The 15,179-nt window shown below is 38.6% G+C and overlaps 1 protein-coding gene across 6 annotated transcripts in view; it reads left to right on the top strand.

The window, feature by feature from the left end:
- CREBBP (CREB binding protein) overlaps positions 1-15,179 on the top strand; it is a 99,965-nt gene that overhangs the window by 40,293 nt on the left and 44,493 nt on the right. For 5 of the 6 annotated variants that reach the window (XM_062588721.1, XM_062588720.1, XM_062588723.1 and 2 more), the window contains 3 exons: positions 6,496-6,745; positions 7,298-7,411; positions 14,705-14,947. In XM_062588721.1, the coding sequence (XP_062444705.1) occupies positions 6,496-6,745; positions 7,298-7,411; positions 14,705-14,947 (607 nt within the window). The remainder of the gene's footprint in view (positions 1-6,495; positions 6,746-7,297; positions 7,412-14,704; positions 14,948-15,179) is intronic. The other variant, XM_062588722.1, reaches the window with a different exon arrangement.

Genomic DNA, 15,179 nt, shown 5'->3' with positions numbered 1-15,179 from the left:
GGTGCAACTTAAATTGTTTGAGACAGGATCAGCAATACTCAGCTGAGGTGAGATCATCCAAAATTTTTGGACTGCGGAAGCGAGCGGTGGTCTGCCCTTTGGCATTCAGAGTACTGCACAGCAGGAATGGGAGCTGAGAGCCTCTTGCTTAAATTTAGCGTATCCGCATATTTTGGGATGGGTTGTTGGCAAGAGGGAACCCTGTCAGATATTTCCATCACATTTGCTGAAGAGTTGCAGTTTATGCATTCAAAGGGTGATGACGGATGTTTTCTTTATGGACATCACAATAAAATCTGACATTTCTACATGGGTTATAAGTAGGGTGTGTGAAGTTTGGCCGGTTCCAGACACTGGTTTGGTTTCACAATTATCCTTCTGACCAGCAGATGGAGTTGAGAGAATGTTACTTTTTGGAAGCTAACAAAATTGACTCCTCAGTTTTCTTCCTTGAGCTGTCTACTTTGAATTAGAGCCACTCATCTCTGTTTAATTTTAAAATTGTATTTCTTGCGCTAAGGCTCATATTCTGCCTTGTTTGTTTCTTCTTGTGTCTTTTGGATTTGCTTATTAATGATTTTGATGAGCAGAGAGAGGAAAACTTTGACCAAAGAGGTGAGTCTTGGAGGTATGCCCTTGCAGTGGGCCTCCTAGGAGACCAAGAAAACTTTTAAATTCAGAAGCTAGGTTTAATTAGATTCAGTAGAGCTCTAACTACCTAAAATAGACAACTCATATTTTATTCTGAAAAGGTTTATGAAAAATATCCTTATCTATTTTGACTTTACAGTGAGGAACTTCGCTTGAAAGCCTGAAGGCTTGCTCTTGTACGTTTTGGTGGTTTTCTTCCATTGCAGCAAACTGAAACAGTCCTCTACTGTAGAAAAGGTCTAATTCCATCAGCTCAGAGGCATGCTAGGTGTCTGCTTGCTGCTCTCATCAGTGGTTTCCCGATCTCTGATGTGCAGCAGGTTTTCCGTTTGCTGCGCTCCCTTTTCTGCCAGCCCTGCCCTGCACTCTGAAGGTTTCTCTTCCCCACGCATGCTTGCTCCTTCTCTTCCTCGAGAAAGTTCCACCCGGTATGAAGTGGAGCAGCAACTTAGCAAACAGCTGGAAAAGCTTCTGTCCACGCTGCTTAGTCACAGTCTTTTAAAGGGGCAGATATTAATAAACTGGAAGCAAATCTAGCAACTACTGCTCAATGCCAGAGGAAACTCTGTTATTGTGTCTGGAGCAGAGTGCACATCTCTGTCCTGCCTTTGTGCAGGAGATCATACTGGGCACGTGTTTCGCTTTGAAAAACAGAACATGCTTTTTTGTTTTCACAGTATTCATATGTATGGTGCTAGGGTGACAGAAGAGAGCTGACAAACAGGTTTTGCTCTTGATGCTGTGCTATAGCTCATATTCCACTCTCCCGTTGCTGGTACATGAACGTACATGGTAGAGAATATCCACTGCAGTTTCTTTTCATCTCTTCCACCATTTGAGGTGAAGAAGTACTCCATAGTCAGCGTAGCTTTCCTTCTCTTCGCTTACAAACCTCTCATCCTTCTCTTATCCAGTAAATCCTATGAAAGCCTATCTTAAAATTATGTTCTGGCCATTGCCTGTGTTTGAGAACTGAACTCTGCAGATTCCTTTACAAAACTTTGTCCCTTTATTGCCTTTAAACATTTCTTTGGTGTGCATTTCCTACTATTCGCTGGTCATTCAAATAAGAAAGCTTATAAAGACAAGGATATAGAACTCCAAAATTGTGTCCTGAAGAAGGATGTTTATCTGGCCTTGGTTCCCAAGACTGTCAGCCACATAATATTGAGGCATATGGTGGTGTAGTGAGAAAACTGTTTCAGATATTGAAAGCTAGGTGTGTTGAGGGCAGTGTCTGAAGACCTCTGGGACCAACTGTTCAAGTTAATTCTGTGGCATGACTGTAGGAGCTTCCGGACTTCTGTGGTTGTTGCAGGATCTCATAAGACTATACAGCTAGCTCCCTAGTAACCAGGTTCAGAGATAAAAGTTTGTCCATAAAAGATAGTTGGCAGATGAATATCTTATTACTCTTGACATGAAAACTCTGGATCCGTGTGAGTGCCCAAGCTGTTAAAGCAGAGAAATAAAGCTCGGGCTGCAAGCACGTTTTTCATATTAGGACTGTGTGTGATACTGGCTTTGTATACAAGAGCTGAGAGTATCATCCTACCTCTCTGCTCATTTGCTAGGTGCACTACAGGCTCTCAGGTTGTTGCTACTAGCAAGCTAATGTGATTTCCTGTCACCTGAGTAGGGCTTTCTCCAGAGAGTACTAGCAGCTTCTGAGACACTGTGAACAGTTTATCTCCATCTCCTTCAGCTCAGGGAGCCTTTTGTCCCTCTTACTCTGCCTAGCCTACAGACGCAGATTGTGATTCCTCCTGCTCTTTGAAGAAGAAATGCAGGCACTTGTGCATGCAGGTACTTCCACTTTTGTCAGCCTGTTCTGTGCATGACTAAGCCTCCAACATCTGGAGTCTTAGGTTCATGGTTCTCTTCCATATTGATAGGACTAGGCTGTTCAGACCGTGCCGGTTCATATTAACTGCTGGAACCAGAGAAATCATCATCCATTGCAGAGAATATTAGAATGAATTGCAAGGAGTGTAAAATGATTGTGTCCCTCAAAGTGAAGCTCTGGTAGTTATTGAAGAATGTCTGGCTTCATTAAGTGCCTGCACTGAGAAAATGTCTCCTCTCTTGATACTGTTAGTAAGCTGGTTGAGCTCTGGTGGGAACTTTGCCTTAGCATAGTACTTGGTGGCTGATACAATGATACTCAGAGCTGGTACAATGGTTATTATCCCCACCTTAACATTGATATGGGTGGGGATATAGATTGGAGTTGATCACAGAGTGCTTAATTCAGGTAAAAATATTTGTTAGTTAACATTCTTCACTATTTACAGTACGTGTGTATATCCACTTTATGCCCACTGACCATTCTCTGATAGGGACCTTCAATGTCATACCTTAAGTCTGTGATTAAAGTAGCTTCGGGAATGTTTTATTTAATATACACATGCAGAAGTGAAGGTAGAATACAACCTAGCTCTCTCCAGATATTGCAAGTTTTTTTTTTTTTTTTAAGCCTGAATTGATAATTGAATGTGTCCACGATGTAAATGAATATGTGGATGACACATTTTAAAAAACTCTTTTTACTGGTAAATAACCTCTCTTTGCTATTTGAAGATGTCAGCAGATTGAGAAATCTGCAAGTACAAAGTGCTGACTGACTTGATGGCGCAGCCTACCTTCAGGTTAGCATGATGAAAGGTCTACAAAACAAACATCTGTGTCAAAGTACTACTCCTCTAGCAGTGGATTCTTAATCGTCTCTCTCAGATCCACTGTCAATTACAAACTTCCCTTAAGGAACCATCAGACATTTTGTAATGCAGGATTTGGCCTAATATGCTTATTCCAGAAAGTAGAATTCTGTGATGACCAGGGAGAAGGAAAGGACGTGGACATAAGAAATAATGGAAGAGGAAGCATATTCTCAAAATGTACTGCTCTGTGGAAGCTAGACTGACACCACTTTCTTCTGTATCAGTTTCTGACCTGTTGAAAGATAACCACTGCTATTGAAATTGGCACCTGCTTTTATAAGAAAAGATAGTGTTTGATCTTGAGAAACAGATGCTTTTGTAACATAAGCACATCCAAGCACAGAGGATTATTGGTCATCTCAGTAAGTTGCCAGGGATCTTTTCATCTGTCCAAATCAATGAAGATGAGAGATTTATGCATCTGTGCTGCCCAGAAGCCTGTGACGTTTTTACCCTGCAGAAAACTTTAGAATAGGGAATGGTCAGAACTAATCTTCTTTTGTATATGTACAGTTTCCATAATTTTAAATGGTAGTAAGGTGACATTTCTACAGCAAAAAGCAGCTATTGCTCCATTTTTAGAGAACTGGTTAATGAAGCTTCCACCTAAGAAGTCATGGAAGCTTTTCTGTCGCCGATCTGTTTGTTCTACTTATGGTGGAGCTCACAAGATAGCAAGAGGAGCAAATGCATCTCCCCCCTCCCTCCAAATGTGACCTTTGAAGCACTTACTGTAATTGTGGAAGCAGAAGTGCCTGAATTTCCTGCTGCTTCAAGAAAATTGTTAGTGATTCAGGTGAAACAATAATGTGGTGTCTCTGCATCTTCAATAGAAAGATTTCTGTGGATGATAGAGGATTTGCATCCCTTTGGAGTGACTTCAGGCACTAGCAGATCCTCCAGTTTTGAACTACTTTCTGCAGACCACTCTTCTTAGAAGGCAGCCTAACAGAGAAGAGAACTTCCACAAGCAGTTAACAGTCCCTAAGGTGAGGTGGTAGAAAGATCATAATTGCAGGTTTAGGACTTAGTGAGGTTAAGCAGTGAGCAGCATAACTCTACAGAGTGTAGGAAATATTCTGAGTTGTTCTTTTGTTATATCTATACACAAACATTCTCACCTGGACCAAAGTGTGGGTTTTTTTCTTACTCCTGATATTCTCCAATTCTGCTCTTTTCTTTCTTAATCTTCAAGTAACCCCTTCTGGTCAGGGCGTTATTTCTGTGCTGATACAGCGTAGTCATGTTTGTGGCAGGGCAGTAACCCGTGTAGGACTTTGGCTTGGGAAACAATTCTTTGATTGGGATGAAATCATCGCTTTCGACAAGATTTTCTTTGGCAGGGTCTCTGTACTTTTGTGCAGATTGGCTGAACTAATCGTTTCCTATTTGTAAGCTAAAAATTATCTCAGCAAAACCTCTCTGCTCTCATAGATTTGCTCGCAGAAGGAAAGAGAAACTCAATTTCAGCTGCATGCCCTGTGAGCATCAGTGGATGAGTTTCCCCGCCCTGTTTACTTTTACCACTTGCAAACTCTCGACAAACAGACGCAGCACTTGTTTGTTGTTTCAGTCTTACCCACATCATTATCAGTGGCAGAGTCCCCACCTCCTCCGCCAGATACCAGACTACTGGTTTCCTTGGGGACTTGCGTGCTTTAACCTCCAGTAGAAAAAGTACCTGATGTGCAAGTGACAAAACCTGAGGGCGAAAGTTTTCTGCTGAAGCAATGATAAGTTGTGTCAGGGAACCTTTATTCGTTTCAAAAGATGAGTTTTGTGCTGTTTTGCAGATTTGGAGCTTTCTAGAGAATCCAATTGAAAATCTTTTCTCAAAGGTCTGGGAGTAAAGTGAGTGGGTTAATAACGGCTATAGCCCCTTGCTTAAGGTTGGTTTGGTCAGTAGTTCTGTAGAAAGCACTGAACTACTCCGTGTTACCTCTCCAGTATAATATTTTCCTTATTTTAGATTTAAAAAGTGTTTTTAATGGCTAGTTTTCCTTAGGAAGCTTGTAAGTTCGTAAGCTTTTCCCTGGGAACTTGTATTTTCAGTGCATAATCAAAGCGACTCTTTGAGACAGTTCACCTTGTCCGTGAGATTAATTTAGGCAAAGAGTCATAAGGATTTAAGCTCTTTTGTGGTCCCATACTTCCTTCTGGTGAAATTACTGCAGGCTGTGAATATGCTTAGTGTAATGGAATTGTCTTTGATTACGATAAGAACATTTTGAAGATCAAGTTTCTACATCTGTTGTCCTTCAAAAGCTCCAAGAAGGTAATAAAAAAGCTTCTGCATCTCTGCTAAAGAAATAGCTTGCCAAGGAAGCTCTTTTCCACTCAGTTGTGAGCCATGTCCTAGACTAAAAATCTCTGTAGGTATGCAGGCTCTGTCAGGCAGTACTTGGGCATCGTTGTGCAAGTAGGTTTGTGAAAAGTGAGTGTTGGAAGTAAAACGTTTGAATGATTTCCAAGAGCAGACACAATCTACCATCACCTCGTAGTTAACTCTAGTGTACTTTAGTAGGCATGATGCAATCCAGATGTAGATGGCCCTTTCTGGAAGAAAAATAGATTTATTTTACTCTGGAATTTTTTCTATGAAAGTAATGTCGGAACTACTATGTAGGAAAATAGATATTTAGGATAGGTTTGGAAAATGAGTTCTACCTGCTCCTATAATTACATAAAGCCAGTCAGATTAAATTTTACTGTCTTTTCCCATTGACTTCTTCTTTCTGTTGGGGACAAGAGACTGGGATTGAAATGTGTGTTACTGATAATACTAAAATGTAATATGAAACATACATGAAGATTTCCACATCCAAGCGTAGCAAGAATTTGTTTTTCCTATTAGAATTATGATCCATTAAAATTAGGAGAATTTTGGATGGCTTGCCATTAAATTATTGGTTGTAAATGTTTTAAGAAAATCTGAAAGTATTTTTGTTGTTCCAAAAGTAGAATACAAAATATTCAAGAAAGCTGCAGAGACCAGTTTAATAATATTTATAGCCAGTCATATAAAAATGCTTGGTGAATAGTGTTGTGATACTCAAATCATTGTATGAGGTTGAGATCAGAATTTAGACTTACAGACACGATGCTAAGCTGACTGTTTTCTTAGTCCCAGATGCAAACCCAAGTACAACAAGTGGGGATTGTACCAACGCAGGCAATGGCAACTGGACCAACAGCAGATCCAGAGAAGCGCAAACTGATTCAACAGCAATTGGTTTTGCTCCTTCATGCCCACAAATGTCAGAGACGTGAGCAAGCAAACGGAGAGGTGCGAGCCTGTGCTCTCCCACACTGCCGAACTATGAAAAATGTCCTCAACCACATGACACACTGTCAAGCTGGGAAAGCCTGTCAAGGTGAGAGCGTGTTGCAAAAGCTACCGTAGGAAATGACCTGTTTAAGATTTCTTGTGTATTTGTCCGTGGTGGTAGTCTTTTGTCAAGAAGATGACCATGTCTGGCACAAATGAGTGCTAACTATTCTTTATCTAGTCTGCTAATATGTTTTTCATTATTTTTACCCCAATTGCCATTTTTGGTCTCTGCAATTGCCACTTTAGAAAACAAAGCAATATTTGCAATATTTGCCTTTCTGAAGTAGAATAGTACCAGCAGTAGCCTTGAAAGCCTCTTTTTCGCTTTCAGCATTACAGAAAGAGGATGTAATATCCACCATATGTTTGCTTCTTACTCGCTCATGTAGAATTTACTAATGTTCTGTATTTTGCTATGGCATTATTAGAGAGTTGCAGAAGTTTTTAGTTGCATTTGGCTGTTTTTAGTTGTATTTATAGTATGGCTTATAAAGGAGAGAAAATGGTGCTCTGAAAAATGAAATGAGTTTATTAAAAAAAATAAATAAAATAAACCAAGTAGTAAGCTTAATTCTATCACTTTCTTGCGTTATAGTTGCTCATTGTGCATCTTCACGACAAATCATCTCCCACTGGAAGAATTGTACCCGGCACGATTGTCCTGTGTGCCTTCCTTTGAAAAACGCCAGTGATAAAAGAAACCAACAGCGTAAGTAGTTGTTTTACTGCTGTCATATTGTAATGATACTGATAAAATGGAGTTAATCAAATGTGCAGCGTAGGAATAAACTTTGACAGTGTCTTGACAAACTTAATAGCTGTAAGTGCTGATCTTATATAAGAATGAATGTATTAGAGTGATTTCTCCTTTTTGATCATTTAATGCAATTTGTTACTTAAATATACAACATATGAGAAGGGAAAGTTTTCAAATCAAGCACACATCCATTTTTCAAGAATGTGGCAATTCTAGCTGGCGTTTTCTGTTGAGGCAGATCCTCATGTCTAATTATGATTCCAGTTATAATGCAGTTTCGGGTGTAGATAGAGTTTTGGGGAAGATGTAAGCTACTTCATTAATTTTCAAACTAATAGAAACAATTTGTATAAATTAGATCAACATACTGATGATTAAGGCTGATAAAAATACATATTTTTAAGTGAACATATATATGAGAAAAGATCTGATCTGCATAATCCTAATTATAAATGAGTATTTAACCCTCGTATTGATTATCTGAAGTTCCACAAATCACTATACTTTTGTTCATGCCTGTTTTCCATGATAGCGTAGCTGTTACTTTTGTTTTGGACAATTTCTAGTGTATTTCTTCCCTCTTACTCTGAAACAGAAAATACTGAAATTATTTTGGTAGGTTTTATTCAAGAACCTTTCAAAATATGTCAAGGTAGAAACTCTGATAGTATGGATGCAGCAGTTTTGGAAGTCTAGGTAATGTTATGTCTACAAATACTTAAAAGAGTGGAGAAGTGGAAGAAAGCTGAAGGATATGAGGCCTCTAAATTTTAATTATTTTAGAAGCATTTTGCTGATTTCTGTCTGGGTTGACACTGCTCTGAGGAAAGCTAATGAATCTTGGAAGATAAGGGAAAAGCTCTTAGGTTTAATGAGTTTAAGACAAAGGGGAGAATAGCAGTAAGACTATCCAAAAATAGCCAATGAGAGTGCTCTTGTTACAGTTCAGCTTCATGCTGCTTTTTTTCCCTCCAAAACAAACTAAACAAAAAAAAAAAAACAAAAACAAACAAACAAAGAAAAACCTGCAAGCTAGTTAGAGGTAAGGATTTTCTTTATCTTTCACTAAATTCCTCCATGGTAAACGAGGTGCTTCTTGTGTGTTAAACGAAATAATTTGTTACAAGTGATTAGTTATATTTAGTCTTTTAGTCTTTGAAAAATGTATTGATAGCTTTGCTTTTTAGTGTGACGTTTCGTTTGTGTGTAACATCTATACTATGCGGTTGTTCTCAAAGTACTGACAATTAGTACTGACAATTTTTAGCATAATAGAATCATGTATTTTTAATACAAACTGCTGTAGAACAGTAGTTTGTACAATATTTGTTTTTATATCATATGATTTATCAAAAGTGAAGGCAAGTAAACAAAAGCAATCCTTAAAAAGATGACTTTGTTATAAGATCAATAGGGTATGTCTTGTCTTCAGTGCAACAAAACAATGATGGATAAATGTAGAATTTGGTTATCTTGTTGCACGTAGGGGAAATATGTGCAGTCTCCCCTCTTTTATTCAGTTAATTGATAATCCAGCATTAGTCACCATGAAAAGTTACTGCTTAGTGTGCTGAGGTGCATTTTGTTCTGAAGTATACCTAAGTCATACATATGACATGTTGTAGTTTGTTTGAAGGTAAAAAGCTGAATGCTAAAAAAAACCTTGTTTTAGATACAAGGTAAAGGATATTGGTTTCTAGGCATGCAACAAGTTTGCAAAATAATTTACATTAGCGTATTTATTTGAAAATACCATGCCTGATCAGGTGAAAACTAAGTTAGGTTAGTTTAAAACCTCCTCCAAAAAAGGTTCGAGTTTCTTACAAATAAATAATTATAGCATCTATTAGTTTCGTTTAGAAAAAAAGAATGTATGGCAGAAAGTTAGGAGAAAATTTGGGAAGGGAAAAAGAAATGTATGGTGGTGCTTACTACTTCTGTCAGGCTGTCGTCATTACAGGATGAATCACCACGTGATGATCGTTAAAGACTGAGACTGGAGTCTTCACTCCTGTGCCAGTCTCTCCAGTGTATCTTGAGTGTCGTTGTATCTGTGCTGGGCTTTCAAGTGGCTCCTTCCAAGCATGCCGGTCTTCTGGGAGGATTGGCAGTTCAGTACTTCTGAAACATTGCAGTATGGTGGCTTGTTTCCACCTTTCCATCTGAAAAGATTCAGAGGCACTTATATGGAAGATTAAACATATATAAGAAATCTTTGGATCTGTCTATACATATTTTTGGGGGGATTCCCTCTGAATACTGAAAAAAATCCTGACTTTTAGATCATTACAATGGAGTTGTTTCTTTGAAGATGTCTTATCCAAGTTTTAGTGTTTGGATTCTTTGCAAGGAAAGTTTACTGTCAAGTTTCATGTGTACAGCTACATTTAAAAAAAAAAAGTAATCTTGACCTGTGTTTTTTGTAACTATTGGTAGTTCATCCTAAGATGTGATTCTAAAGAAGACTGGGTCAAACTTCAGAATACATGAACTCAGGGTGAATCATGAGAATCCTATGAAGAAAATGGGAATGCAGAGTAGGAGCTAGCTGGCTGAGGGAGTAAGTTACGGAGCACAGAAAATGACAGAAGAAGACACAGAGCATTTTGGCTGCAGAGCATCTTCCCTTCATGGAGAAGGAAGGAGAGCAGGTGCTCTGGGAAATGTCTGTTTAGGAAGAGTAAGCAGAAATCTGACCCTCAGCACACTTTTTGGGATAACCCAGGAATGTATTTTTTGTGTGTGCGCATGCATGTGCTAGAAATCGTATAGAGTGATGACCTGCCAGCTATCAGTTACTCTCCTGGGCCACATGGTAGGTGTTTAGCCTGCAGATTTAAAAGCTCTATTCATTGCTGTACTGTGAAGGTTTGAGGTTTCATTAGATATATATAAAAAAAAAAGAGAGACATTAATAAGGAGATTTCCTACTTTTGAGTTGCTCATGCAGCCTTTATTTACCCCATGATTTTATGCGTGATACAGCATTTAATGAGAAGATCATGTATACTTAACCTTTTGTGTGCATGCCTAATTCTGGGTGCAGGACAGATGTGGTCCAAGGTGAGACAAGGTTGCCGGCAAAATTTTTGCTCTGACTGCTTTGAGCTCTAACAGGTATAATGAGGAGAGCGAGGAGCTACAGGATAGAGGAGCTGAACATTGAATAATCTTCAATACCAGAAATTGAAGGCAAAACAAGAAGTGTAAAATGGGCTTCTCACAAATGGATAAACATTGCTTTTAGTGCAGTGGTGACGTTAGAGAAGTGCTGGGCTCTTACAGTTAAAATGAAATGTGCAGTCTGTTTTAAATGAAATGCTAATAAACTGGGTAGGGGGAGATTCCTCTAGAAAAACAGGAACTGCAGTCTCGTTAAGTCAGCACTGCCCGCTTTGCGCGCTGAAACAGGAATGCTATCGGAGAGGGAGCTTGTGATCATTTAGATTATATGCTAATGCATATATCCAAAGGGGCTTAATTAGGCCTTAATTAGGTGGTTCTGGGGTGCTTAACTTCTGCATGTTTGAAGTTTCACTCTTAAGGTATGTAAACACATGTGAATTTTTAACATTGAGGTATGTGAAGTTTAATCGTCTCTAAAGCATGTAATATATGAACAGTCCTGTTAAAATAACAGCTGTACAGGGTTCTCTTTACATTTACCACTTCTTCCATGTAGCAGTGGACTAATTTGATAACTCAAGTTCATTTCAGTCCTGTATTTATTTTAGTTGTCTTGATTTCCTATGGTATCTACCATACAAAGAACTACATTTGCACCTGATCTGTCCGATATGGAAATACAATCTCTCTTCCTCCCTCTTCGTGTTTGACAGGTTGAGATAATGTCATGTGTTCTTATAAAAACAGATGAACAAACAGACCAAACACCCGCTTTAAAGTAAGATTCCTGGTCTTGTAGAAATACTCAATACAATATGCTACGAATTGAGTTGTAAGATACCAAAAAGCTGAGAACAAATAGTCAGAGCCGCTTATCCCTACACTGCAGTGTATCAGTGGCCAAAAGAACGTCTTGTAGTAAGAAATTTTGAAGTTTCGAGCGTGGGAGCCGTGTTTGGCTGTTTACCAGCTTTAGCAAGCTTTGCCTGCTTGGATAGGTATGTGCACGCATGCCCAACTTTGGGGAGGAAATCAGTGTTTTGAAGCTGCCTCTGTACTGCCTGTGCTCATCTCATGACTTGGGGTGGTGTAAAGTTGCCAGTGCATCCATTATTTCGCTGTTGGATCAGTTTTCCAAGGGAGGTGCCTATTTCACTTAATATCTATAGTTGTTAATAAAGAATTTTAGAACTTTGCTTTGAACTTCTAGTTTCTTTTTTGAGGCTGAATCTGGAGAGCTCTGCTCCCGTACAGTCCCAAAGTAGCTAAACCCAAAATAGTGATCTTCAGACTTTGTCCCTTTACTAGAGTTTTAGTATTTTGTGAATAAATTTTTTTTTTTTCTGTTTAGAATAGGTTCACTCTCCATGCTGTCACTTTTTAAAGCTTTTATCATTCAACCAGTCAGCTCTTACAGATGCCCTAAGTTTTTTGAAAACAATCTTTGGTCTGGGGCAGATATAAAAATTTGGAAATCTGATTTTGCATAATAAGTTTATCTAGTCTAGGCTGGATTGTGGTTCTTACAGCTGCTCTGACGGAAGGACTGAACTTAAACTTCATAACAGCTGATAGCAGTGCCAAAGCTCGGCCAAGTGTTGCCTTGTTTTTTTTTTTTTTCCTTTTTACTGTGAGCCTCAAGCCAAGCTGACAGTCCTCAGAAGATGGATGCCAAGTTTTACTCCCCTGAGGAGTGAGAGGAATGGTGAAACACTTGCATGTCCTCAGTGTGGTGACTAGAAGTCTTTCTCTTGTTCTCAATCTCTCTCTCTCTTTTTTTATTATTTATTTTATTTTTTATTTTTTTTACAACCAGACAACAGTGGAGTTTTTCTTTTCCCCATAGCTTTTCTTATCGAAAGCAGAGCAGTTAACCCTCCTTCTGCTTTTCTCTAAGAAGCTTTGGGGGTTTTAATAGCTCCTGGATTGATCCTTTGCTGCTCTGACAGCCTCTGGAGCTTCAATTCCAAGGTGCCACAAGTTTTTTCCTGTTTCTTGGCTTCCACTAGGGTAAAGGCATCTTTCTCTTAGACTATGCAAGTCCAATAAGAAAATTAAGAATTCCAGAGATGGAATTAGTTCCTTTTGATGGAAGACCCTCTGGAGGTTTTAAACTGTGTTCCTTCTTCAGAAGGTTTGTCAGAAAGAACAGAGTACACTCTCTGCCCACCTTGAGTTTCAAGATGTTGGTCCAGTAAGAAAATAATAGTTATTCTGTGGCGATTAGAGCTAACGAATTCCTAGTTCCCAGTGAATTTAGGTCTTGTGATAGGCTTACATGTTCATTAAATGTTAATGCTGTGGGGAAATTTGCCCCTATCTGTCTCAGAAGATAAATGTTAATGCAGGAAAATACTATGATCTTGCTAACCATTGAGGAATGTGCTGAAGAGAAGAATGGAGTGAGTACTGAAGCCTTTTTTGTAGAGCACTTTCTTGGCTGGGTGGATTGTCTGGAGACTGAAGGTTGAGATGATGGGGTTTTTTGGTTGTTTGATTTTTTTTTTTTTTTTTTTAATGAAACCAATAGGAAGTCAGTCAACTTCTAGGTTTCTGGTTTTGTGCTAAAGTAGGCTGAAAATGATCAGTGAGTTCAAAAGTTACTAGAAATGTGTCCTCAGACCTAAGTCTTATTTCCTTGGTAAACCCAGCCTTCAAAATAAAGTGGATTGCACCTGAAAACCATGGGAGATTGTTGTTGTTTATTATGAAGATGAGGATCTCCTTGAGTATATTTGTTTGTAGTTCTTTGACAAATTAAATGCAATTGAATTTCCATCTGGAGAGAGAAAAGCCTAGATACGGTAATGTGTTTTTTCTCTTGGATAAAAGCTGAAAGTGTATGTATCTTTTCTCAGTAATTCTCTCAACTTTTTGCGTGATTCTCCATTGATACAACGATTTGAGAAAGCCAAGATAATGCTATTAATGTCTTGGAAGGCCTGTTTCCATGCATTTATTTCTAACCACGTGCCTCTATTTATATTCCAATAAAATAGCTATTGGTGCTATATTAAAAGCTGTTGTTGCTATATTTAGATCAGAGGTTTGTAGCACGCATTATGTATCTTTAATTACTTGAGGGGTGAATGAAGTACGTGCTACTTCTACCAGAGTCTGTTATCAGAATGTGCTGTCTCCATAGCGAAGGATATACTCCATATGTCATTTCCAGTGGAAAATGTTGTTACTTAGATGCCAGCTAAAACGAGGACTGGAAAGCAGATTTTTATGCTATTCTGTTTTAGTAAAACTAGTTTTCTGCTGCTTACATTTCCTGACTGAATCGGAAGTTACTCTTCCATACATCTGCGATGAGAGAGGTTGGTTGGTTGTGGTGGTCCCATCGCTTAATAAGTATCTAAATAGTCATCTTCTGAATCTTTCACCAAAAGCTCACTCGCTCCCTGACTCTCTTAAAATTGTTTAAATTTTGAAAGCACAATCTGAAACTCATCAGTGTTTTTCATATGTTCAAATACCTCGAGCTATAGGGTAACTACTCTGGGCTTCAGAGGGTTCATCTAGTGACTGCTCAGAATGAAAATTTCTATCAACAGAGCTTCAATATTACCTTTGTGTCCAAGGACACAATATTTTGGCTGAACTCAGGATCTCTGTTCTGGAGCTAAATATTTTGACCTGAAATGGAGGGAAGGAGGGAAATGAAATGACATAATTACTCCCCCCCACACACACATACACACACACACCCCCACACACACCCCGATCTACTCTCTAGAGCATGAATATCCTATTTAACCTTATAATGGAGCCTGTGCTTTACATTATATAAATTCTAGCAATTGTGGGCTTATTTGCCTATGTACAGCACTTCTCTTTAGGCTGAGTGTGTTAATTGCTAGAGTGGTTTCTGTAGAATCAGATTAATTGCTAGGGTCTCCTGTAGAATCAAAGGTTAAATTTCTCTACTTGGCATCTCAGGTGTCATTCTGCCCTTTGGTTGAAAAGTGTTTACTGTATAATGATATATACATTATGTTAATTCTTGAAATTTTATTCTTATTATTAAGATAATTCTTATTATTTTCCCTCATGAATCTGATTCAGTTTTCTCCTATTTTCTCCTATACTTTTTTTTTATATATATATATATAGCCCTTTTAGGGTCTCCAGCTGGTGGAATCCAAAATTCTATTGGTTCTGTTGGAACAGGCCAGCAGAACACTCCATCACTAAGTAATCCTAATCCGATTGACCCCAGCTCCATGCAACGAGCCTATGCTGCACTTGGACTGCCATATGGCAACCAGCCGCAAACACAGTTGCAGCCCCAGGTACAAGGCCAACAACCAGCACAGCCTCAGGCTCACCAGCAAATGAGGACCATTAACGCATTGGGTAGGTGGAAAAAAAAATAGCAAGATGAAAGTAAACTGGAAAATAAGTTGAACTGTAGAATATTGAGACAAACAGTTTAGTATATCACTTGATCAGAGTAGTGACTTTCTGTTCATGTTGATTAATGACATAAAATTATACTATTTGAACACTTCAGTTTAGATTTGAATATTAGAAGGCTTTGTATATATTGTTTCTGCCAAGTGGCAATAATTTTAATTTCTTCTAAAAT

This window comes from Rhea pennata, chromosome 15 (assembly GCF_028389875.1).
Source record: "Rhea pennata isolate bPtePen1 chromosome 15, bPtePen1.pri, whole genome shotgun sequence".
Classification (NCBI taxonomy): domain Eukaryota; kingdom Metazoa; phylum Chordata; class Aves; order Rheiformes; family Rheidae; genus Rhea; species Rhea pennata.
Note: the sequence above shows the minus strand (reverse complement) of the source record. Positions and strands in the feature narration are given on the sequence as shown.